This window comes from Geotrypetes seraphini, chromosome 13 (genome assembly GCF_902459505.1).
Source record: "Geotrypetes seraphini chromosome 13, aGeoSer1.1, whole genome shotgun sequence".
In the NCBI taxonomy this organism is placed as follows: domain Eukaryota; kingdom Metazoa; phylum Chordata; class Amphibia; order Gymnophiona; family Dermophiidae; genus Geotrypetes; species Geotrypetes seraphini.
The window spans coordinates 1015092-1041368 of NC_047096.1; the positions used below are offsets into that span (position 1 = coordinate 1015092).

Sequence of the window (26277 nt, forward strand, 5' to 3'; positions counted from 1 at the left end):
AGTTTTCTCCTTAAAGCCAGCCATGATAAGTAGGTTTTTGGATAGAAGTGAAGTTTTTTTCTTACCTTTGAAGTCTAGCTGAGGTCTTTTTATCCACTTCTTATATTTTTTATATTTGTGTGTGTGGGGGTTAATTTTTATGTTTATTGAAAGCTTCTATACCGCTGCTAATGACTGGGAAGTCAATTCAGAGCGATTTATATGAGCTTCTTTAAAGGTGTTATGGGAAGGCTCTAGGATCAGTACCTAAGTACAGTTGAATAAACATGCTCTAGTCTCTCTATAAATGGTCATTGAAATCACCCATTATTCTAGTTGCCTAATCTGCCAGCTTTCCTAATCTCTGAAAACATTTCTTCATCTGTCTGGGGGATGGTAGTGATTTCCTTCTCTTCACACATGGAATTTCTCTCCATATGGAATCCATGCTGTTACCTATCCCTCTTAAGTAAGCTGCTCCACTCAAAAAATAACCCACGAAAATCAAATCCTTTAAATAACAAATCCTCGGGTCAAGTTTTTATTTGAGCAAAGCAAAAAAATAACATGCAACAAACACATCACCCTAAAATGGGGGACAGACAGATTACAGCGGGCAGGAGGTGAGATTAATTAGGATACATGAACAGTGCTAAGGCTGCCTTTCATAGATCTCCCTTTCTCATGCTACAGCTGACATCGTTCTGGTTTCAAGGCCAAATCACAGTATTCATTAACAGCAAGCACAAGTACACTTCTTATTAATAATAACGTTTGAACATGGTGTGCTATAGAGTCAATATTGTCTCCACAGAATGATTGTTTGCCATCACTAAATATCCCATTTCATCTCTGGTCACTCAGACAGCAATGGCTCTCCCATGGAGCCCAAACAAGGTTCACATGTCGTATGTATGGGAAAGAATGCACCTTCTTGTTGTGGGACTAGGCCTGGTATCCTCATGAACTCGATGATAGCAACTAGCCTTCAGGGGTTGTTTTCTCCTTCCCCTACTGATGTAAGCAGCGGGGGCTAAAGGGAGACTGCTTCCTTTCCATCATACAAAACAGCCCTCACTCCACATGTCCTTGCTGTAGCTTCACATTTGAAAAAGAAAAGGTCATGGATTTGATATTACATGCTTTACATTTATTATCTCTGTCTCTGGTGGGCTCACAATCTTACGTTTTTGTACCTAGGACAACAATGGAGGAATAAGTGACTTGCCGGCTGTTACAAGGAGCTAACTTTAACACAAACACAAGACTTAAAAATGCTTAAATTATGTTTCACATTTCCAATAAATAAAGTAAAACAAAACCTCCCAGCCTACCATATCCCACTACTCACGTATTTCAAATATTTCAATGCCAGATTTCTGTACCCCCCAGCTAGACCTTGAGCCAACCATCTTATCCCTACATCTGATCTGCCGCAAATAAACTATGCTGCCAAACACTCTGTATAATACCTGCCCTCGATGTGCTCAGGCCACCCATGGAACTAGTTCATGAGTAGGTCACAGCTAGAAAGATCAGGCCAAACCCCCCCCCCAAAAAAAGAAGCTAAAAAAAAACCAACCCATAAGAGTTGCCATACTGGGATAGACCGAAGATCTAGTACTAAGTCCAGTATCCTGTTTCCAGCATTGGCCACCCTAGGTCCCAAGTACCTGGCAAGATCCCAAAAGAGTAAAACAGATTTTATGCTACTTATCCTAGGAATAAGCAGTGGATTTCCCCAAATCCATCTTAATAATGGCTTATGGGCTTTTGGTTTAGGAAATTATCCAAACTTTTTTTTTTAATACCTGCTAAGCTAACTGCTTTCACCACATTCTCTGACAACAAATTCAAGTTTAATTAGAAGTGAAGTGAATAAATATTTTCTCCTGTTTGTTTTAAATCTATTACTTAGAAGCTTCATTGAATGCCCCCTAGTATTTTTGGAAAGAGTAAACATGCAATTCATTTCTACCCATTCTCAGAGGATGGGGTAAGGGGCAGTTAATACATTCAGTGCTAGATTTATCAATGTTTTTGCAAAGGTAGAGAACACAAAATATTTGATAAATCTGACCCATATATTTTAATGTTTTTCAAACGCATGAGGAAAAAAATGATAGATGCAAAAACCACATACAATACAGTTTGGGTCCAGTGTATCTCTGGTTTACAGAACTGACTTTTGAATTCATTATGGGAGGGGGAGAGGTTCCATCCGCAACTGTGTGGTGAGCAGCTTAGGAGCAAGGGAGAGGCTAATAAGTACCAAGGGGTAGAAAGTGTGCTATGCTAGCAATGACGCTGTTTCTAGGGCACCTTGCTCACATATCTTACGACAGTTTTCCTATTGTCCTTTCCCAAGGCTGCTAATTGATATAGGCTTCAATTCTCTGGAGACTCCAATAATGATGGTTAATGTAGCTGGTTTTAAAATAGGTTTGGACAAGTTCCTGGAGGAAAAGTTCACAGTCTGCTGTTGAGACGGACCTGGGGGAAGCCATTGCTTACATGGAATGCTGCTACTCTTTGGGTTTTTGCCAGGTACTTGTGACTTGGATTGGCCTCTGTGAAGACGGACCATTGGTCTGACCCAGTAGGGCTATTCTTAAGTTATAATGTTCCATCTACACTTTGCAGATCTAGAGTCCAGGGCTCTGCACTGAGACTACAGTATGAACTTTCATTTATTTAGTCCGTCCTCACCAAAGAGCTCAGAACGGCTTCCAATTTAACCTAATATACAGTTAACAGAGAATATTTGTTAAGGGCCATATTCTAAATATGGAGCCTAAAGCATCAGTGACAACTTGTACAGCGCTAAATATGATTGATAAAAGCCAGTACGTTAGGCATTTAGGTCAGCGTTAGCTAAAACCAGGCTGAATGGTGCGCAGATCAGGCGAATTCTATAGGAATGCCCCTGGCCACGCCCCCTTTTCAAATCCACGCACTTCAACTTTCTGATTAGTGTCAATTATGAAGGGTTAATTCAGTTATCGGTGCCAATTAAACAGTGAATTTGTGCGCACACATCAGTTACGCGTGCAGAACGTTAGGCGCTGTATCACAGAATTTGGGGTAAGGGGGCAATTTAATAATGTGCCTATTTCTTCAAGATGCAACATAGTCACTGTGACAAAAGAGTCTCCCTGAAAACTCCCTCACAAAGTGTCACTTTTCCACCTAGGTTGAAAGTGCCTCGGCTCTGCCCCTGGAATTCCTAGGGAAGATTATGGCACAAAATCTATCAGCGCCTGAGGATTCGGTATCCCTGCAGTGGCAGAAGTGGCCTCCGAGTCTGCCTTTTTAAAGGAACAGGGGCTCATGGTCTGCCTTGAACCTTTAAGGCTGCAGTTTGTTTCTATCAAGTAGGGGTGCAAGGATCAATCCCTTCATAGGACCTTCCATCTCTATACCGTGTAAAAAGCACAAACATTTATGCATCCTTCCCCTGGACGTAATAAATGCCCTTTTCTGTGCACAAGGCAAGTCCCTTACAAAGTATTTCCGAAATGCGCAGACCAACCTCACTGCAAAATTCATCCTATATTCTTTGTGAAAAATCAAAGACCACATTATGAGAGTCTGTCCTTGCATATGTAACTGTGTGAGGTGGACTGAGAAGTACATCTGTTGACATATTAAAAGCGTAACCTATGTTCCCTCATCCATCCATCGACATGGCAGACAGCGAGGCAGATGCACAACCACCTGAGGCTCCAAGAATGTGTTAATGGCCATCTATCTGTTCTCACTTGTGGCTGCCATCTGTCTGTTCAAGGTAAGGCACACGCATCAGGAACTACTTTGTTCTCCAAAAAGGGAGATGGGGGGGGGGGAGGGCAAGGGTGGCTGGAGTTAGAAGGAGACAGGACTTTAGGACTTCCTTTCTACTTATAGAAATTTTCATCTACTCCTCCACAACTGTTGGCTGCATCGCTGAATTAAAAATGCTGCTCCTGGACACCTGCAATAAATGTTTAAGCTGGAGAGTGAGAAATTACCTCACACGGAGGGAGGGAAACTGAATTAGTCCATATTGATTCTGATGTCACAAATGACAACACACACAATGAACCAATCAGGTTCCATTCCATTCCTAGAGCTTCAAGAATTACTAAATGGACGACTGGACTGTCCCAGTGAAATGTGAAATGCTGCAAATGACCAGAGAGATTCTGTGTAAAACACTCATTTTGACCTTTAGCAGAAGCAAAAATGTGTAAGCAGGACAAGAGCAGAAAACCCCCCACAGGAGCTGCTCTGATTCAGGGATTGACAAGAAATTGAAGAAAAACCTTAAGGCCCAGTTGGAATCATTTTAGCTCTTTGTGGCTGAAACCTTTCTGTGTGGATGATACAAACCCAATGCAGAAGAAACAGACAGGTCTCACAAACAAATTTGTCCCATTTCTATTGCTTGAGCACCTGTGGCAAAGTCCTGATCCTTCAGGCCACCTGTTCCCAAGCCAGGTTGACTACCATCTACCACCTAACCTCTTTCCTCATTCTTCCCTACCCCCTGGAGCCAGGCTCCCCTCCACACTCATTTGTCCTGAGTGTAAAAAAATCCCCCTAGCTGGTGTCCATTCACAAGCTGTGCAGCTTTGGGACTATGTGATTGCACAGCCAGCCAGCTTAGTATCACATGTTAACAGCTACTGGGCCACCCGCTCCAGAAACAAAACACAAGTCAGGGAAAAAGCAAGGTCTTGTTCAGCAGGAGCGGCTTGGCTGCCTGCCTGCCAGGTTCCCAGCAGCACGTTCACTCAGACCAAATTATTAGGAAAAGTACGTGTGTTACTGGCAGGTGAAGTGAGATCCAAGGCGAGGAGAAGGTGCAGTCCAGTTGGAGGGCTCACTGGCTCTTACTGCCTTTCACTGTCTCCTTGTTCCAAAGAGTTTTCCTTGCTGGGGGTCTGTGTATGCCATGCAGTCTCTTTAAACACAAACCAGCAGTTTCCAGCCCACAGAAGAAAGTTCAAGAAACCAAAGAGCTGAAAAATAAAGCAAGACAAGAAGTGTGACACTTTAGAGGGCACTAGGCTTGGCCTAGCTGCAGATAAGATGATGGCAGGTTCCAAAGCCAAGTTCCTGACAATAACTTTGTACTTCATGTGGGCAAAGGAAAGGGATTAGCAGGGATAATGTTGTTGGAGAGGGGGGTACAGGTAGAATAGGATGACAGATAGAAAGAGAGAAGTGGGGAGGGGGAGATGTTGTGTTGAAGACACAGTTCTTCAGTTGCTACCACCAGTGGAAAGGAGAGTAATATGATAGCGGTCTATAAAATACTGAGTAGAGTGGAAGGGGCGAATGTGAGTCACTTGTTTACTCCTTCCAACTAGGGGGCATGCGATGAAGCTAGTAAACATAGTAGATGATGGCAGATAAAGACCCAAATGGTCCATCCAGTTTGCCCAACCCTACCCACTCGTTAAATTACTGATTTAATTTAAATTTTCCTTCTTCTTAGCTATTGCTGGGCCACAACCTAAAGCTCTGCCCGGTACTATGCTTAGGTTTCAACTACTGAAGTTTCCATCAAAGCTCACTCCAGCCCATCCTCAACCAAAGGGCCATATACAGACATAGACCATGCAAATCTGCCCAGTACTGGCCTTCATTTTTTCTGATTTGAGATCCTCTGTGATCATCCCACGCTTTTTTGGTAGATTTAAAACAAACCGGGGAAAATATTTCTTCACACAACACGTATTCTCTGGAATTTGTTGCCAGAGATTGTGGTGAAGTCAGTTAGGCAGGGATCAAATCCTAGTGCTGCTCCTTGTGACCCTGGGCAAGTCACTTAAATCCTCTAGTGCCCACCACTTTGAATGTCAACTTTGAAATGCCAAAGCCACAAAAAAGCAGTATACAAGTTCCCATTCCCTTAAAGAAAAGTCCATAGGCTTATTCCTAGGATAAGCAACATAAAATCTGGGATCTTGCCTGGTACTTGGGACCTGGGTTGGCCACTGCTGGAAGCAGGATCCTGAGCTTGATGGACCTTCGGTCTGTCCAAGTATGACAACTCTTATGTCATCCTAGAGCTCTCACTGACAGCTTCAGCATAGCCAAAGGGAAGATATGTCAGAGTTGGTGCAACTTAGGGTAATGGATGGCCTAGGCCAGTGTTTCTCAACCTATGCGGGCTGACCGCCGATTCATCTCTGCCACCACCCGCCACCTCCATTTTTTTTTTTTTTTTAAAATAATGTTTCTTTATTGAGCAAACCAGCATACACAAAACAGAACAGTGTGCAGGAACAGACAGCAATTCCAGCAAAAAGCACTCTATCGGGTATATACAGAGCAGAAGACAAAAGCTCAAGGAAGATCAGAATGTTCCAACACAGGATGTGCTCAATATAGTTTTACATGTAACACCCGCTAAAATCCCCCAAAACAGAGCAACACACCCCAATACCAATACACACATCAAGCTGCACCAGAAACTACGGGTGCAAACCCCCCCCCTCCAATCCCCCCCCCACCCGCCCCACTCCCGACCTGCGGTAGACATAAAGGAAGTGTACAAAATAGACAACAAATATACAAAAATTGGCAAAAATTGGCAAAACAGGAACCAAAGAGAGACCTGAAGTAGATACATAAGAATGAGGAGGACTAGGTCTAGAGAGAAGAAGAAGAGAAAAAGAAAGAAAGAGAAAGGAATCACTAAATAGAATCCCCGGAAAAAAGGCGCCTGAAGAGAGAGAGCATTGAAGAGGACAGAAGACCTCAACACAAGCTAACAGTTCAATAGCAGACTCCGCTCACGGTGAGGAAGGGTCAACCAATAAGCCTCCCAGATGTCCTGAAAGCGAGACCACTTGCGTTCATCTCGAGTGCCCGCAGCCCGTCTTTCCAAGAGGGCTAAATCATACAGGGACCCCAGCCATCGAGAGAAAGAGGGAGCATGCGGCTCTCTCCAAAAAGTCAAAATGGCTTTCTTAGCCAGCAGGAGGGCCTTAGAAATCAGCTGCCGCTGCCCAACAGTGCACCCAGGAAGCTCCGCCACTTGATAAAATAATGCTCCAGAGGGAGTACATTTCGGGATCCCAGGAACCCATGAGGACACGGAAGTCCAGACACGCTGCCAAAAGGATCCCACAAGGGGGCACTCCCAAAACATATGCCCCAGGGAAGCAGGGGTGACAGGACATTTGGGACACCCCGCATGATCTGCAATACCAGCCCGGTGTGCTCTGTGAGGGGAAATAAAAGCTCTGTGGAGGAATTTATATTCTTGCTCCCTATGTAACATGTTACATGAGATGGTGCGTATATGGACAAAGCAGCGAGAAATCAGTTCAGACGGGACTAAGCAACCCAAGTCAGCACTCCACGCCCCTGCCAACCAATCAGCTCTTTCGGTCTGTAAAGGGGGGCCCAGAGCAGCAACATAATACCGGAGACGTGGTGCCGCTTCCTCCCCCAACGCCAAACACCTCCCAAGATCCCGTGCCACCGATCCGCTCAATCGCTCCCCAGAGAAGCTAAGAACATAGTGTCGGAGCTGGAGATATCCGAAAGCATCCACCCTATCTAGCCCATACAGCGACCCCAGTTCGGCAGAGGAAAGAAGATCGCCCCTATCGGAAAGAACATCCCCCAGTCTACGAATTCCATGTGCGTGCCAAATCCGAAATACCTTGCTATCATTGCCCGGTTTAAAATGCAAGTTACCCACCAGCGGGAGCAGAGGGGTGATATTAGAGTGGATGCCCAGATGCTTACACAGTAATTTCCAAATATGTCTCATATAAGCCCACACAATATGTCCCCTGTAGACAGAATCCAACTGGGCAGCAGGAGCATGCAGCAGAAACAACCCAGAGATAGGGTGTAAAAAATCCCTGTCTACGGGATACATTAAGAAAGAGGAGCTCTCCATACACCAGTCCCGAATCAATCTTGTCCCACATGCCAGATTATAGGTGCGAACATCCAGCAAGCCAAATCCCCCCCGCCACCTCCATTTAATTATCCCCCGCTGCCGCCACAACTCCGGGCAGGGAAGAGCCAGGCGCGTGCAGCAATTGCATGCTGCCAGCCCACAAGCCTTCCCCCCCCCAACCTGAATTGACCACAGGATACTGGTCTAGATGGACTCTTGGTCTGACCCAGGATGGCTATTCTTATTGGTTGCTGAATCTTTGTGAGGTATCTGAGTATTAAATAAGCTGATGTTAGAAGGGTTTATGCTGTTAATTTTGAGAGTTAGGAGCCTAAATTTGTCTTGTGGGGTTCTTGGGCCTGTCCTTTGGTACTCATTTTGATGATCTGTTCACTAAGTATTACTTTTTATGTCTAGACATTCAATTGCTATTCCCTTTAGAATTACAATCCATTATTTCTACCAAACTGGGTCTGATCATTGACTGGCTCGGTGCTAATTGATTAAAGCTACACCTCATCTACACCGTGAATTGCTGTTTTCTGATGTCATCCCCCCACCGCACTTTCCAACTGCTCATGTGAAACCCCTTTTAAGGGAGGGATTTTTGAGGCACAGAAGTTCTGGTCAAAGGGATTTTAAAAGACAGATTTATTCTTTCTGACTGAGGTGAATTGTCTGAGAGAGAGGGAAAGCAATTGAGCGGACATTTTGCTCTGGCATCAGCCAGTGAGTGAAACGTAACCCTATGACAATTGTCACATCACTGAGCTGACGGGGGCGGGGGGGGTGGGGGGGGAGTGAGCAGCACAGTAAATTGCTCACTGGGAGTAGAGACAGGCTTAACGATCAAAATTTACACACTTTGAAGAGGATTATCCATTAAAGTTGGGGGCTAATAATACAGATGTGGAGGGGCAGAATCAAAAGAAAAGTCTAAGTCCGATTTGGACATAGACTGATAGTCAGTTGCCCAAAGTCAGCAGCGGCAAAATGTCCATTTTCAAAAAGTCCGTCTAAAATATTTTTTTCACCCAAAATTGTCTCTCGGTACGTCCAGGCGTTTGATCATCCAGATCACCACTATGTCTATCTTTATAACACATTCTCAACCCAAAATTTGTCCAAGACCATTTAGACGTGGGAGGGGCCAGCATTGTGATGGACTGGCCACCCAGACATGGCAACAGAGCAGTGGGGCACCTTACAGGGCACTGCTGTGAACTTCACAAAAAGGGTGGCACATAAACATCTCACCAGAACCCCCTTATAGGTTATGGTGAGCTCCCCCCCCAAACCTACTATACCACCCCAATAGCCCTTATGGCTGCAGGTGGCATCTATATGGCAGTAGAGTAGGATTTGGGGGGCACACATGTTCCACCATGAATGTAGTGGTTAGAGTGGCTTATAGGCCTGGGTCCTCCTCTCTATGGTTCACTAGCCCACTCCCCAGACTACTTAAGCCACCTCTGTGCAGCTCTGCTAGGCTTTCTTATAGCAAGTGCTGATGTTCCATAGACAGGTATGTATGTTTTTATTCTGATATTTGTGGCAGTGTGAGGGGGTCAGTGATCACTGGGGGAGTGTGTATGGGTCTTTACGTTGTGTCTTCAATGGTTATCTGGCCACTTTGGATACCTTTTTGGCACTTATACCTGTTTTTACATCATCGTATAAGTTTCGTCCAGGAAGTCTCATGAAACCTTTGATTATCCCTGCAGGATGACTAAGTCTAGGTTGGTCCGCATCCCGCCCTAAGCACTCTTCCAGATATGCCCCTTTCAGCTCTGGGCGCAAAGTCCCGTGATATGTCCAGAACGTCATTTTGATTATTGGCACTTGGACGACCTGTCTTTGGTTTTTAGACATGTTTAAGTTTTAATTATGAGCCCCATATTGAATAAAGATAAGTGAAGCTGGGGGGTGGGGGCAGCACGGAAAACTCCTCACCACAAGAAATCTGGGACAGTCTAGCAGTGACCTCCCTGGCTTTTGGTGCTTTGGCTCAGAGGGGAGTTTTCTTTCTAGTGGGTGAAATGGCCGTGTTAGTCCAATAAAAAAGGGATTATTTTTTTCCTTCTTTCTACATGTTACCTAACTCCACTGACCATGACCGATGGATTACAAAGAAATGTAAATGGTATATTATGTATACAGTATTGTTATATTCCTAGTTTGTATTGATGACTTTGACCAACTGTAACCTATAAACTGTATATCAAGAATGTTGGTATTAGACCCCTAAACAGAACTGCAGGACAATGTACAGGATGCAGGAATTTATTATACAAAAAAATCTCAAAAACATATAATAAACATATCCTGATGTACAAATGGGTCCATTTGTACATCAGGACCAGTTTTTTGGTTATGTTTATTAATGTTGTGCTGTATATGTTTTTGAGATTTTTTGTACATTGTCCTGCAGTTCTGTTTTGGTTTTGTTTTGTATTTTCACTGCAGGTCCTGTTGGTTTTCTTTGTTTTGGTATTAGACCCTATTAGGATAAAAGACTGTATCATAAAGTATTCTGTAATTATAGCAAATCATACATAACCTGTTAACTTTTATGTATGTTCAACCTATAACCCCTTCATAGAAAACGAATTAAATAGGCCACAAGCTCTAATGAACTCCGTTTTTTTATTAGCGGTATATCAAATAAATTGGGCTTGAACTTGTTACCAGATTTCTTCTCAAAGAAAAGAGGTCACGCGGCCCGGCCCCACCTCCTCGTCTCCTTTCCCGAGTCCAAGCTGCGTCTGAAGGGTGTCCGAGCCTGCGCAGATGCGACGTGTTAATGTCACATGTCATCACATCGCATCTGTGTATGCTTGGGAAACCCAGACAAACTACAAGGGTTTGAAAATCCATCTCTAGAAAGACATCTGGTAATCCTATGCTGGAGTCTGGAGGAGGTGGAGGCTCCTGGGAGTACAACCAGTTCTGAAGCCCAACAGAAGAAATGCTTCTGAGAATGCAAATGGCACTCAAAATCCCAGCAGAGGTTTCTGGGAGTGCAATCAGTGCTTGGAGCCTAGAGAAGGCAGAGGCTCCTTGAAGCACAATCGGTGCTCACAGTCTGGCAGAAACTCTTGCAGGTGCAATTGACACTTGAAGCCCGGCAGCAGTGACCAGCCAAGCCAGACTGACTCAATCCTTGTTGGATATCCAGCAGCCACCAGTCCAGAGTGCTACAGCAGGAATATGAGAGATCCATAGCACTCTAGAAGGAGGGTGAGATCTGGGGGACAAGGATAGATGGACAAGGGGGAAGACTTGGTGAAGGAGCTTGCATGCTGTGGAGGGGCCATGTGGCTTTTATCTGACATCGTTTCTATAACCATAAAGCTCTATGACCTCACAATGCAGGTGTAAAGAGCCTTAGCCTATAGGAAGAGGAGATGCAAATGTTAAGAGCCTTAGCCAATAGGGAGAGGAGGAGATAGTGGATGCTGCGGATGGGCCATTTGGCCTTTATCTGCCATCAGGTTTCTAAGACTTAATAAAGGACCAGAGAAGTAATATGTTTAAAGCTGCACATTGGCAAGGAGATTAACTGGATTAAAACACAGTTTTGTTGTTTAATAGATTGCTTATTGAATACAATTCATCCAGAAGGGTTAGGAGCTCATTTTCAAAGCACTTAGACTTACAAAGTACCACAATAACCTATGGTACTTTGTTTGTCTAAGTGGTTTGAAAATAAGCCCCTTAATATTGATACAAATTCATATAGAATAAACTGATGTTTCAGCCAGCCTTATTCACGGTGGTCTTTTTGAGTTTCTTGGGGGAAAGAGAGATCTCCCACACACTTTCTTCCCTGGCTGGAGGCACCAGGGCCTGAGGTAACAGTCAAAGGGCCTTATACGTGTGACTAAGATCCAAAAGGTTCAATCAGAGTACTTGACATCATAATGGATACACATCTCTCATGGAGGAGCAGCTTCCTGTGTCTTACTCTATAACTTTCAAGGGTTTCACTCTTGCACACTAAATGTTTTATAAGGGTCCCTTGTTCCCTTCCTTGCAAACTTTATTAGTCATTTCATCTCATTTACATGTACGTCACTGTTAAGGAACCAATGCTCTAGAATGTCCTTCCACTTGGTATTCAAACCGAAACCTCCTTCAAAAAATGTAAAACAGCTCTTAAATCTCATTAGTTCAATCTGGCCTTTCCTCGCTTTGAAAGAAAGCCTAGACCAGGGGTGTCCAATGTCGGTCCTCGAGGGCCGCAGTCCAGTCGGGTTTTCAGGATTTCCCCAATGAATATGCATGAGATCTATTTGCATGCACTGCTTTCAATGCATATTCATTAGGGAAATCCTGAAAACCCGACTGGACTGCGGCCCTCGAGGACCGACATTGGACACCCCTGGCCTAGACTCTTCACTGCTGAAACTGGCGGAGCTCTCCTGCCTCAGAACACCTTCCCACTCCATCTTCTTGCATCTTGGGGTCATTTTACTAAGCTGCAGTCAAAGGTGGCCTTAGTGCAACCTTAGGCAGGTGTTTAGCATAAGAACATAAGAACTGCCCTACTGGGACAGACCGCAGGTTCATCAAGTCCAGTATCCTGTTTCCAACAGTGGCCAACCCAGGTCCCAAGTACTTAGCTAGATCCCAAGTAGTAAAACAGATTTTATGCTGCTTATCCTAGAATAAGCAGTGGATTTCCCCAAGCCATCTCAATAATGGCCTTTCTTTTAGGAAATTATCCATAACTTTTTAAACCCTGCTAAGCTAACTGATTTCACCACATTCTCTGGCAACAAATTCCAGAGTTTAATTACATGTTGTGTGAAGAAATATTTTCTCCAGTTTATTTTAAATCTGTTACTTAGTAACTTCATTGCATGTCCCCCTAATCCTAGCATTTTTTGGAAAGAGTGAACAAGCGATTCACATCTACCCTTTTCATTTTGAACTCTTTTTTTTTTTTAATTTTTTATATTAATGGCCTTGTGCTATGTTGCCATTAGCACAAGGCCATTTTATCAAATTCTTGCATGTGTACTTACTAGCATCCATTTTGAAGACGGTAAGAACTCCTGCACTATATTACATTAGGAATCTAAAATAGGAGTTCGGGTGTTTTTGAATATTTGGTCCAACAATTCTGTGGTTGAAAAGTTTGGAAGAGTTTAGGTAGGTAGCAAATGCACTACAGGATGCCCTCTGGTGGAGTACTTCCTAGCTTAGTGAAAGAGATGCATTCTGTACATTGCCCCCTAGGTGGCTCACTGTCCTGGTGCTGTCTGTACTGCCCAGGCTGACACTGGCTACTTTGGGTTGCTAAGAGCAATGTTTCTTTGCTCAGAATGGCAGGCGCAGTCCTTACCACAGATATGTTAGCGAGTCCCAGAGATGGCATGGCACCCGCATTGCACACAGCTTTGTGTAGGTGACATACTGGCATAGCAGCAATGAGGCTGGTGGGGTGAGTGGCTGACTTCACATCCATGAGTCCTTTGCCCCAGGCTGATGCAGCCACCAGCCACAAAAACGTGAAGGCTCCCGTCACACAGAAGTCCTGAAGAAGAGTAAAACCACAGCAATTAGGCTCCATTAGTCAAGGCCCAAATTCCCATGTAGGTGAGCAGAATACTTCCTTACCACGATCGGCAAATTCCTGTTCTTGGTGTAAAGTGCATGAAAACCCAGGTAGAGTACCAGAGCTGCCAGAGTGTACAGGAAAGCAAAGACCCCCATGGTCACAAAGAATTCTGCAGATGACGAAAAATCCCCACTGAGGTGCAAAATGCGTTTGCCCGATCCCTCACAGAGTGGCATCTCATACCGCTGCTGGTACAATCTATTCCAAGACAAAACACAAAGAGTGAAATATGAGGCTGGGGGAGGTCAGCCTTGCAAGGTGAAAGATGAGGAGGGGGCTTCAGTGTCAGGAACCAGAAAAGCACTGTAGTGTAGGGATAGTTCCCTCTTCTCTTTGTTTCCACCAAATATCATTAACAGTGTGCCCTCTTCTTAGAGTCAACCCACTTTCCTGTCCTAGTGGAAAAGAGTGTGGAAAAGGATACACAATTTAGGTGCACTGTTTGCACACGGGAGTACTTCTGTATAGATTGGCCAAAGTTAGCCACTGGGATGTGGTACACTAAATGCAAATTCTATAAGAGCAGTTGTACACCTAGCCGCCATTATAGGAAACTAGTCTAAGTCATATTTACATACCCACTTTAGGTGGCATCCCTTGTGCTGGTGTGAATGCCTGCGCCTAAGTGTAGGATTAGTATTCTGTAATCCAGGCGCATAACTGCCCGACCCACCCATGTCCCTTGCAGATGGACACAGAATACCGACTAAGGTGCCAATTAAGGCCAATTACTGGCTCTTATTAAGTTCCTCGCATAACCGTCCTTATTGTATAAATGGTGCACGCAAATTTAGCATGTTTGTCAGAAATTTGGGTATGCAACTTTCTTGAATTAGTGGGACACTATGTATTCTTTCAGACATGCGTGATTACCTGCGGACTACATTCCTTTCAAAGCCCATCCCGACGACATAAGACTGCACTTAGCGATTTAGGCTATGCCCCACTGAGATGTTTGGGAAGGGGATAATGGGCCTAGTCATCTGTTTTATTTATCTTTATTAAGAACACATGCATCTTAAGTGTCCTTATATAATACAACTGTAACCGAATATCAACGCACCTAAGTGGAAGTGTGTACTAAATTACAGTGTTAAATACATTGCCGGTCTAGCGTGAACCCTAATGAAATAATGCCATCCCTGTAAATCACATTGAGCTCCTTCCTGGGCATATTAGCGATCCATAAATACTTTGTTATGCAAACTCTTAGACCTGTCTATGCCACCCTGTGAATTTCCCTTTGCAATTTTGCACTATGAAGTCGAAGCATGTCAGTGTAATCTTACCCGCATGGATGGCAATGTTCTATCAACGTAAGGAAGCATATGCACTTAAACGTAGCCTATGTCATATAGAATGAGGGGGTTGGTGTCTTCTGTTGAAAGGGTGGCAAGAGTCTAAGTGAGGGGCTTTAGCACTTGTTCAGGGGTCAACAGCATAGTCTGGACCCTATAGTGAGAGGATGTTTGTCTGTATATGACTAGGGTTACCGTATGGATCCAGAAAAAGGAGGATGGATTGAGACATCCTGGTTTTACTTTAATTGAAAGCACTGGAAGTAAAACCCGGCTGTTTCAATCCGTCCTCCTTTTTCTGGAGCCATATGGTAACTGCTGGGAAGGGATTCAGCAAATCTACTGATCCAGTTCTGATGAAGGAATTACCGTGATTCCCCAAAGGAACCAGCAAGAAGAAGATAAAGAGCTGCTGAGTGATCCCTTTGGTGTTTTTTGACAGATTTTAATTGCCTTCACGTGATTTGTCTTTTTCCCCTGAAGATTGCCCTCCAGTAAATAGTGGGATTGATTTTCAGCTCAGGCTGGTGAGTCACTTTTGGCCATGAGCTGAACTAACTCTGGATATTCAATACCAGGCCATGCGTTGGTTATTACATTTCCTCGTTAAAAAAAACACAACATAACAGCCCACGTGGCCCCACCCCATTTTGCCCCTAATCACACCCCCTTCCACCCCCAGCCTCACTCCCACACGAACCTTGTCTCTTCTTCCCTGAGTTCAGATGTAATGTGATGACATCACATGTATGCATGTGACATCATCACATCACATCCACACATGCTCAGAAGCCCTCCGGACATGGCCCAACTCAGATAAACTGCCGGGTTTTGGAAATCTCTAAAAAGAGGACATGTCTGGGTTTTCCCGGGCATCTCGTAACCCTAGGCATGCGCAGCTCCTGGCATTGAGCATCTGGGCATGTCCACTAAGCTGGAAGTTAACTGATCATTGCTTGATATTCATCCCAGTACCCGGTTAAGTCGCTTTTGTTTTGCTGTTCTTACTTTATGAGGTTACTTAGTAAGCAGACTGAATATCACTATTAACTAAGTTGCCATGCCACCCTAACTGTGACCCCGCCCACTCCTAACTTGGGTGGTTAGTGGTGGTATTAAGCAGCATTAACCAGTTAAGTGTTGCTGCATTTTGGGTGCTGGCTCGCTTACATAGTAACATAGTAGATGACGGCAGATAAAGACCCGAATGGTCCATCCAGTCTGCCCAACCTGATTCAATTTAAATTTATTTATTTATTTATTTTTAATTTTTTTTTCTTCTTAGCTATTTCTGGGCAAGAATCCAAAGCTTTACCCGGTACTGTGCTTGGGTTCCAAGGACTGAACTGGACAGGAGCCATTCCGGACTATTAAACCCTTTTGAATACTGACCCCAGCAATTTCATTCATTGACGTGTGTGTTTGTGTGGTAATGAAAGGACTGAGTCAGAGCCAGGGAGGCAGAGAGGGAGGGCCTCAGGGAACAGGAGCCAGGATGTTTACCCCTGTCCTACACTATACACTTGGTATGAAGTCTCCCCTCATCTCCCACCCCTAGACCATTACATTTACCGGAAGGGGTAGCCAAAGTGCACAGAAACAGCAGTCATGTTGTTGTCTGCGTTACACCTCACAGTTGCCGCCGTCTCTCCACTGTATGATCCACAGCTGCCAAAGGCAAAAACAGCAAACAGCTGGAAGAGAAGAGAAAAGTCAAGAATGTGACTGGACTTGTAGGGCTCACGTTTCCCTTCTTCCTGCTAAATCACAAGAACCCCACAAAGCACCTCACTCCTACCCTGGAGCACCCCAGTCATTCCTCTACTAAGACCCTCTCATACTGCACTAACAACCCACCTCATTCCTGTGTTGCAGTGCCCCTATGTATTTCAGTACCGAGACAGCTCTGTCCTGCAGCATCCCCGACTATTGCAGTATTGAGATCTTACACACACAACTTCTACAAAGGCACCTTTTTCAAGGCCAGATTTAAGTTGCAGGCGCTCTAGTCATAGGAACAAATGAGCCTATCCTGAAATTACCAGAGGTAAGAACATAAAAATAGCAATAGTGGGTCAGACCAATGGACCAACTAGTACAGAAACCCAAATAGCAAAATTCCCTGCCACCCATCCCAGAGCAAACAGTGGCTTCCCCCATGTTTATTCAAAATATGATATCCTGCTGAATGTAAAAAGTCACAGCGGCTTACACAATAATCCAATAATGAAATTCAGAAAAGAAGACCAGCTGTATAAGAAGAAAAGAAACAATCCTACAAACTCTAAAACCATATAAATAACAAAAAACCTTACGGTAAGTTTGTGCAGTTCCCCTGATCAAAGAAAACAAAACAATTAACCCTAAGGAGATACCAAATGCTATTTGGAAAAAAAAAAAAAAGTTTTCAAAAGGGACTTACATTTAAGAAAAGAAAGTTCAGTACATATATAAGGAGGTAAAGTATTCTGAAGAAAAGAGGGAAAGAAAAAAGTCAGCCAATTTACATGTAGATTCATAGTAAGGCTGATTTAGGTGAAGGAAGTTTGAATCTAAAGAGCGTAAAGACCACGATGGAGTAGATGGAGGCTGCCCAGCATGTAAAGCTTTAAAGGTCAGACATCTAGACTGTCCTAGAAGCCAATGTAGTGGAATCAACAGTGGAGAAATATGGTCATACATTTTGGCCTTACAGAGAAGTTTAGATGCTGCAAGCAAAGAGAGGAAATACCACAGTATACAGAATTACAATAATCGATCCTAGAAATAACAAACACATGTAAAAAAAATGCATGCAAGGCTTGGGAGTTCAAGGAAGAACTCACAGCATGAATACATCTCAACCCCTCAAAAAAAATTTTTAAGAACTTGTGAGACTTGTTTATCAAAAGATAAGCCAGAATCAAATATAATACCAAGATTTAAAAAAAAAAAAAAAGTATTTCCATGTAACTTCATTGCATGTCCCCTGGTCTTTGTACTTTTTGAAAGACTGAAAAATCCATTAATTTTTACTCATTCTACACCACTGGGGAGACCTAAGGTCCCTCAAGCCCAGTATCCAGAATCCAGTTCTATCATTAAACTTGGATAAGCGTTCTGATGAGTAGAAGGAACAGGTGACAATCCATCGGTACCGAAAGGGAAGGAAGCAGAAGAATTTGCAAAGGAAGATAACAAACTTTTAAAGGAATTAGATCAATAGAGGAGAAATAACAAGTGGCCAATGCATAAGAACATAAGAATTGCCCTACTGCAGTGGTCTCCAACTCAAACCCTTTGCAGGGCCACATTTTGGATTTGAAGGTACTTGGAGGGCCTCGAAGAAATGACAATTTTACATGAGGTCAAACTCTATAAATCTTTCCTTTTGGCTAAGTCTTAATAATAACATTGTCATTTATAGCTAAAGAGACGTATGATCAAGAAACTGTTTTATTTAACTTTTGTGATTATGATAAAAATACCAAGGGCCTCAAAATAGTACCTGGCGGGCCGCAAGCTTGAGACCACTGCCCTAGTGGGACAGACCGAAGGTCCATCAAGCCCAGCATCCTGTTTCCAACAATGGCCAACCCAGGTCCCAGGTACCAAAGAGTAGCAACATTCCAGAGCTGAGCTTCTGATGTCATTATGTCTCATTCCACCAATGCCTAAGAGCCAACCTCAGCAGTGATGTCACAATGGCTTCATTGACCTATAAGAACATAAGAGCTGCCATAGTGGGACTGTTTCCAACAGTGGCCAACCCAGCTCCCAAGTACCTGAGAGCGATCCAAAGAGTAGCAACATTCCAGAGCTGAGCTTCTGATGTCATTATGTCTCATTCCACCAATGCCTAAGAGCCAACCTCAGCAGTGATGTCACAATGGCTTCATTGACCTATAAGAACATAAGAGCTGCCATAGTGGGACTGTTTCCAACAGTGGCCAACCCAGCTCCCAAGTACCTGAGAGCGATCCAAAGAGTAGCAACATTCCAGAGCTGAGCTTCTGATGTCATTATGTCTCATTCCACCAATGCCTAAGAGCCAACCTCAGCAGTGATGTCACAATGGCTTCATTGACCTATAAGAACATAAGAGCTGCCATAGTGGGACTGTTTCCAACAGTGGCCAACCCAGCTCCCAAGTACCTGAGAGCGATCCAAAGAGTAGCAACATTCCAGAGCTGAGCTTCTGATGTCATTATGTCTCATTCCACCAATGCCTAAGAGCCAACCTCAGCAGTGATGTCACAATGGCTTCATTGACCTATAAGAACATAAGAGCTGCCATAGTGGGACTGTTTCCAACAGTGGCCAACCCAGCTCCCAAGTACCTGAGAGCGATCCAAAGAGTAGCAACATTCCAGAGCTGAGCTTCTGATGTCATTATGTCTCATTCCACCAATGCCTAAGAGCCAACCTCAGCAGTGATGTCACAATGGCTTCATTGACCTATAAGAACATAAGAGCTGCCATAGTGGGACTGTTTCCAACAGTGGCCAACCCAGCTCCCAAGTACCTGAGAGCGATCCAAAGAGTAGCAACATTCCAGAGCTGAGCTTCTGATGTCATTATGTCTCATTCCACCAATGCCTAAGAGCCAACCTCAGCAGTGATGTCACAATGGCTTCATTGACCTATAAGAACATAAGAGCTGCCATAGTGGGACTGTTTCCAACAGTGGCCAACCCAGCTCCCAAGTACCTGAGAGCGATCCAAAGAGTAGCAACATTCCAGAGCTGAGCTTCTGATGTCATTATGTCTCATTCCACCAATGCCTAAGAGCCAACCTCAGCAGTGATGTCACAATGGCTTCATTGACCTATAAGAACATAAGAGCTGCCATAGTGGGACTGTTTCCAACAGTGGCCAACCCAGCTCCCAAGTACCTGAGAGCGATCCAAAGAGTAGCAACATTCCAGAGCTGAGCTTCTGATGTCATTATGTCTCATTCCACCAATGCCTAAGAGCCAACCTCAGCAGTGATGTCACAATGGCTTCATTGACCTATAAGAACATAAGAGCTGCCATAGTGGGACTGTTTCCAACAGTGGCCAACCCAGCTCCCAAGTACCTGAGAGCGATCCAAAGAGTAGCAACATTCCAGAGCTGAGCTTCTGATGTCATTATGTCTCATTCCACCAATGCCTAAGAGCCAACCTCAGCAGTGATGTCACAATGGCTTCATTGACCTATAAGAACATAAGAGCTGCCATAGTGGGACTGTTTCCAACAGTGGCCAACCCAGCTCCCAAGTACCTGAGAGCGATCCAAAGAGTAGCAACATTCCAGAGCTGAGCTTCTGATGTCATTATGTCTCATTCCACCAATGCCTAAGAGCCAACCTCAGCAGTGATGTCACAATGGCTTCATTGACCTATAAGAACATAAGAGCTGCCATAGTGGGACTGTTTCCAACAGTGGCCAACCCAGCTCCCAAGTACCTGAGAGCGATCCAAAGAGTAGCAACATTCCAGAGCTGAGCTTCTGATGTCATTATGTCTCATTCCACCAATGCCTAAGAGCCAACCTCAGCAGTGATGTCACAATGGCTTCATTGACCTATAAGAACATAAGAGCTGCCATAGTGGGACTGTTTCCAACAGTGGCCAACCCAGCTCCCAAGTACCTGAGAGCGATCCAAAGAGTAGCAACATTCCAGAGCTGAGCTTCTGATGTCATTATGTCTCATTCCACCAATGCCTAAGAGCCAACCTCAGCAGTGATGTCACAATGGCTTCATTGACCTATAAGAACATAAGAGCTGCCATAGTGGGACTGTTTCCAACAGTGGCCAACCCAGCTCCCAAGTACCTGAGAGCGATCCAAAGAGTAGCAACATTCCAGAGCTGAGCTTCTGATGTCATTATGTCTCATTCCACCAATGCCTAAGAGCCAACCTCAGCAGTGATGTCACAATGGCTTCATTGACCTATAAGAACATAAGAGCTGCCATAGTGGGACTGTTTCCAACAGTGGCCAACCCAGCTCCCAAGTACGTAGCTAGATTCCAAGTAGTAAAACAGATTTTATGCTGCTTCTCCTAGGAATAAGCAATGGATTTCCCCAAGTCATCTCAATAGTGGCCTATGGACTTCACTTTTAGGCAATTATCCAAACCCTACTTAGCTAACCGCTTTCATTACATTCTCCAGCAATGAATTCCATAGTTTAATTACCCGCTGACTGAAGAAATATTTTCTCTGATTTGTTTTAAATCTACTACTTAGTAGCTTCATCACATGACAAGCGATTCACCTCTACCCTTTCCATTGCACTCTTTATTTTATAGACCTCTATCATATCACCCCTGAGCCGTCTCAGCCACTTTAGCCTTTCCTCATAGGGAAGTCGTCCCATCCTTTTTATCATTTTTGTTGCCCTTTTCTAATTCCGTTCTATCTTTTTTGAGATGTAGCAACCAGAAATGCACACAGTATTTAAGTTGCAGCCGTACCATAGAGCAATTTCCCATTTCCCCACCCTCAGGTTTTATAGACCTCTTTCATCTATCCCTCATCCATCTCTTCTAAGCTGAAGATTTCTAACCTCTTTAGTAGGGGTAGGGAACTCTGGTCCTCAAGAGCCGTATTCCAGTCGGGTTTTCAGGATTTCCCCAATGAATATGCATTGAAAGCAATGCATGCAAATAGATCTCATGCATATTCATTGGGGAAATCCTGAAACCCCGATTGGAATATGGCTCTCGAGGACCAGAGTTCCCTATCCCTGCTCTATAGCCTTTCCCCTGGGGAATCATTGCATTTCTATGCTTCCTGCTTTCATTGCCATCCACATTCCTTCAGGGTTGCATTGCTCTTTCTCTGTTACCATGTGGGCAAACCAGGGAATCATGGCAGAATTTTGTAAGGACTCTCTGCCCTTGTAAAATCTGTGCTCTTTGGCAGGAATTAAAAACGGAGGTAAATCAAATACAGAAAGAGTCTCGTGAAACTCTGGCCAGAGGAAAAGTAGCAGTTTGCCCCCTTCTCTGAAGTGTCCAGTGGTAAATTAAAAGACAAGGATTAGCACATGCCAAGCTGCAGACCTGGTTCATAGTGATGCAATGGGCCCACAAGATTGTAAATTCTCTCCCTATAGCTGAGGAAAAGCTTTTGCTCTCTGTACTGTAGGAGAAAACCCAGAAATCGTCTTTGTGTCTTCCAGCTGCTAGCAGAGCTGCTCAGACCTCAAGCACTGAAAAATAAGCAGTCAGCAGATCTCAGGATACCAGGACAGACTGGTTAGATATAGAGCCCCAGCTGTTCTTCCAGCAAAGCCACTGGGAGAATGGCCAGTGACATGTTAATACTTCATTTTTATATGTTTTTTAATTTGTTCTATGCTCTTTCGGGTTCTGGACATGCTAGTGATGTGGTAAATGTGTTTTAAAAATAAATACATAAACTAGGGTTACCATATAGCTCCATAAAAAAAAGGATGGACTTAGACATCCGGTTTTTACTTCCATTGAAAGCAACATCTCAATCCGTCAATCACTCCTTTTTCTACATAAACCTGCTGTCACAAGAAAAGCCAGATCATTACAAAAACGTGGTACTATTAGAAAACCAGTGGTACAAATTCTGCCTGAGCTGCTCCAGCACAGCAAGAGGTGTGGAGGGGGTGGAGCTAAGATGACATTGGCAACTGCTTCCAGGTCTTCTCAGTTTGACCCCCCCTGGCCGCCAACTCTGAGGGCCCGTCATTCAAAGTTCTGCCACATATTATACAAGTAGAATGTTGCTACTCCTTGGGTTTTGGCCAGGTACTAGTGACCTGGATTGGCCACCGTGAGAACGGGCTACTGGGCTTGATGGACCATTGGTCTGACCCAGTAAGGCAGTTCTTAGGTTCGATTGTAAGAGGCAGTGTTCATAAGCTTCTTTCAGCGCATTCAGCACCTTCTTCTTATGCTTAAGACACAATCCATTGCAGAAGCTTTAACAGTGCCCCAAAGTGTCTCCACACCCTGCCCATGCTTTACCCAAATTTTACCGGCAAAGTATGTGCCATCAAATCATGGCATATCATTTATGCAACTACCTGCTGGGCCAAGACACAGGGGTCCAAAGGTCTGGGGAAGGGGAGGGCTCCACATGATCAAGGCAGGCTGTATAGTCCAGTTGTTGTATTTTTCAGGAATGTGTCAAAATCTCTACGTTTCTTATTCTATACAACCTACTTCCACTTTTTGTTAGTTGTTGATACTGTTATTGTTAAACAGATCAACGCTCATAAGTGTCGCTACTACGAATCAGAATTATTTAAATATTTGAAACCAATAGCATCTTTTGGATTTGTGTCTTTGTCGGCCAGGATGGAGGAGGGGGCCCCTATGTGATCCGTTCCTGGTTCCTGCTTATGGAATTACCCCCTTAATTCCGCTTCATAGGGTCTAGACTATTTCTTTGATTCCTGAATCTTAGGCCCTGGGAAACTCAAGTTTAAGATATCATGCCGCGGAGATGACATAGAAAGTCAGAACTGTCTAGAAATTCTGAGCGCAGAAGTCCTGCAGGCGGTTTCATTTCCAAGAGGGAAATGTGAGTACTGCTGACTGCAGCTAACATTTCCCTCCTCATAAATCCAAGTTTTTCAGGACAGCAAAGGATTGAACCCACTTCCTAAGCCCAGACAGAACGAAAAAGCCACTACAGCTGCTCCTCAGATTTGCTCCAGTGCTGTGAGAGGGGTTTATCTGTGACACTCTATCGCGTTCGTCCTCTTCTGAAGGTTCACTTTCCCTGTTTATATTTGGTCATTTTACTATTGTTGTGCTGTTAACAAAATTGTAAGTTTGATATCAAGCTGAACCTGCTAAATCCCAGTAAATAAATCAATTCTGTTCTGAACTCCACTCCATTCCTGAATCCCCATGCCTTCTGCGCCCCTCTGTATTTAGCCAGCTCTGCATTTCTTTTTGGACATGTCACTCACCCTGCGACAGAAATAGCAGAAAGGCAACAAGGACTCACCCATTCCAGCACCTTAATGAAGCCCAGGGGCTCTTCCAGCCGCCTCCAGTGCAGCCCTAGCAGAGGATTCTGCATGCAAGAAAGGACAATGATTACAAGAGAAATCATCAGAGCGCAAAGAGAAATTTGCATGAGCCTATGACTCAAAATGATCTTCAGAAATTTGCAGCAGGTTGTACCTTCTTCTGAGGTCCTGGTTCTGCTTTCTCGAGAGCTGCTGCTGCCGGGGTGCTGTCTGCACTGGACATGTTGGGAGCGCCCCTGTCTCTTAGCTTTTACCTTTGGAAGCTGGCCTGTTTCTCCCCGCTCCCTCTGTGGAACCAAATTCTTATTCAAACTTCTGTCAAACTCTGAGTGTAAGTGCCCAGCTCACGTGACAGTGCTCACTCCCTCTCCCCCAGTGTCAGACACCATGTGCCCCCTACAGCTGAGACCTGAGCTAAAAGTGCTGCTGGTTCCATTCATGGACTGGAATGGGACACCAGAATGAGTCTAATTTCTGACAAGGAACTTGGAGTCACTTGTGTACAAAATGTCAGCGAGAGATGAGAGGGGCTGAAGTTTGTGAGAAACATAAATGAAAGCTAAGAGAGACTTCAAAGTTGCAGATACAGACTTCAGACTCTGATTCTTTCCTCTCTCCTTAAAGAATGACATGGGGACAGTTTCCCATGGTTATCCGCAGGGACGGGGAAGGTGACAAATTCTGCCACCGTGTCATTCTCTAAGATTGAGTTGGATCATTCTTTGCATGGCACTGCAAAGGTTCATTCAGCCAGCGAGTGGGAAAGGAACTACACAGATTAGCACACGCTTGCCAAACTGTGGCCCGAGTCCATGGGAAGTATACACAGAACATAAGGATAGCCTTACTGGGCCAGACCAATGGTCCGTCTTCACAGTGGTCAATCTAGGTCACTAGTACCTGGCCAAAACCCAAAGAGTAGCAACATTCCATGTTACCAATCCAGGGCAAGCAGTGGCTTCCCCCATGTCTTTCTCAATTACAGACTATGGACCTTTCTTAAAACCAGCTATGCTATCCGCTCTTACCACAACCTTTGGCAATGCATTCCAGAGCTTAACTATATACAGTATATAGGTAAAGGTTCAAAGAAGAGCGACCAAGATGATAAAGGGGATGGAACTCCTCTCGTATTAGGAAAGATTAAAATGGTTAGGGTGCTTCAGCTTGGAAAAGAGAAGGCAGAGGGGAGATAAGATTGAAGCCTACAAAATCCTGAGTGGAGTAGAAAGGGTACAAGTGGATTGATTTTTCACTCCGCCAATAAGTACAAAGACTAGGGGACACTTGAAGTTACAGGGAAAAACTTTTAAAACTAATAGGAGGAAATTTGCCAGAGGATGTGGTAAGAATAGTTAATGTAGCTGGTTTTAAAAAAGGTTTGGAAAAGTTCATGGTCTGTTGCTATTCTTTTGTTCTTAAAACAATTTATGTGGCTCTTTTTGAAGATCAACACAGCATGTTTGAATGACGGCATAGCAAGGTTTTAAATTGGAACCAGATTGATAGGTGCATTGTTTCATTCACTATTACCCTCTTCAGTCTTGTCTGGTCACTTCATTTTCAGTCGGGATCTTTTTCACAATTCCCCTTTCCAACATGTGCAGAGGTTAATTAATTTACCCCCTCTTTTAAGAACACGTAGCGTGGGTTTTAATGCTGGCAGCAGCGGCAACTGCACCAATGCTCATAGGATTCCTGAGTGTCGGAGCAGTTACTGCCGCTAAGCGTTTGTAAAAAAGGGGGTTATTGTGTTGTCATATAATTTGAGAAATTTATCTCTACGTTTGAATTGACACAGCTTATGAAGGACGCTTTGAACTTTGTTTTATATAGATCTATATGTTCTATTAACGATCGCATTTTCCAAAATTATATTTTTCTTCTTATGGACTCTTAAGACTCCTGAGGACCGTGTTGCATGATTGTCAATCAATTCCCTTTGATTTGAAGACCTGGACTGTTCTGCTCTTTTTGGATAGTTGGTTGTACATATGCAGAGGCTGACATTCCCCATTTCCAGAAGATTGAGACTCTGGTTGAGGCCACTTTAGGCCTGACAACGATTCAGTGAAGGGGCTTCTTTTTACTTGAAACCCTGATCATAACATGCAAGATTGTACACCACCGTCTACAATCCTCCCTAAGACTGGAGCAGTCCCTCAGATACCCCCTCCCCCACTTCACACACAAATTTGTACAACGCCCTCCTTTTTTCAGTTGATACCAACAATCTCATTAATCAATTCTGAGGTTAACTTGGGGTGCCACTGCTTACCCCCAGGGGGTATGTGGCATATGATCAGACTACCTCTTGGGAACCTGTCAGAAATTTACGATCATGATTGGCCACCGCTGAAAGCATAGGATCTTGTGGACAACACCATCTTCTACGTAAAAATCTCTGGAAACCGCCTTGGTCACACACTTGCTCTCTTATGACTCCCCTGATTTGGTACAGTCCAAAGTACACCTGC

General features: G+C 44.1%; 1 protein-coding gene across 2 annotated transcripts; it reads right to left on the reverse strand.

The window, feature by feature from the left end:
• Positions 1 to 1825: 1825 nt before the first annotated feature.
• SYPL2 (synaptophysin like 2) lies at positions 1826 to 25587 on the reverse strand. Of its 2 annotated transcripts, XM_033919283.1 has the most exons (7): positions 25334 to 25587; positions 23955 to 24087; positions 23776 to 23844; positions 16385 to 16506; positions 13514 to 13712; positions 13239 to 13430; positions 1826 to 4982 (listed from the first exon to the last, which is right to left on the reverse strand). In XM_033919283.1, the coding sequence occupies exons 2-7, from the start codon at positions 24021 to 24023 to the stop codon at positions 4854 to 4856; spliced, it is 780 nt and encodes a 259-aa protein (XP_033775174.1). In that variant the 5' UTR covers positions 24024 to 24087; positions 25334 to 25587; the 3' UTR covers positions 1826 to 4853. The 2 variants fall into 2 exon arrangements, with proteins under 2 accessions (XP_033775174.1, XP_033775173.1); XM_033919282.1 differs by lacking the exon at positions 25334 to 25587 and having other exon boundaries at positions 23955 to 24134.
• Between the last annotated feature and the right edge of the window lie 690 nt (positions 25588 to 26277).

What these genes read in the sequence shown, in the direction of transcription:
- SYPL2 (XM_033919283.1), bottom strand. Translation starts at nt 24,023, where the DNA reads ATGTCCAGTGCAGACAGCACCCCGGCAGCAGCAGCTCTCGAGAAAGCA. An exon ending in ACAGGAATTTGCCGATCGTG is followed by an intron (nt 13,431 to 13,513) that starts GTAAGGAAGTAT and finishes ACTCTTCTTCAG; the next exon opens with GACTTCTGTGTGACGGGAGC. An exon ending in GACTCGCTAACATATCTGTG is followed by an intron (nt 4,983 to 13,238) that starts GTAAGGACTGCG and finishes TTTATTTTTCAG; the next exon opens with CTCTTTGGTTTCTTGAACTT.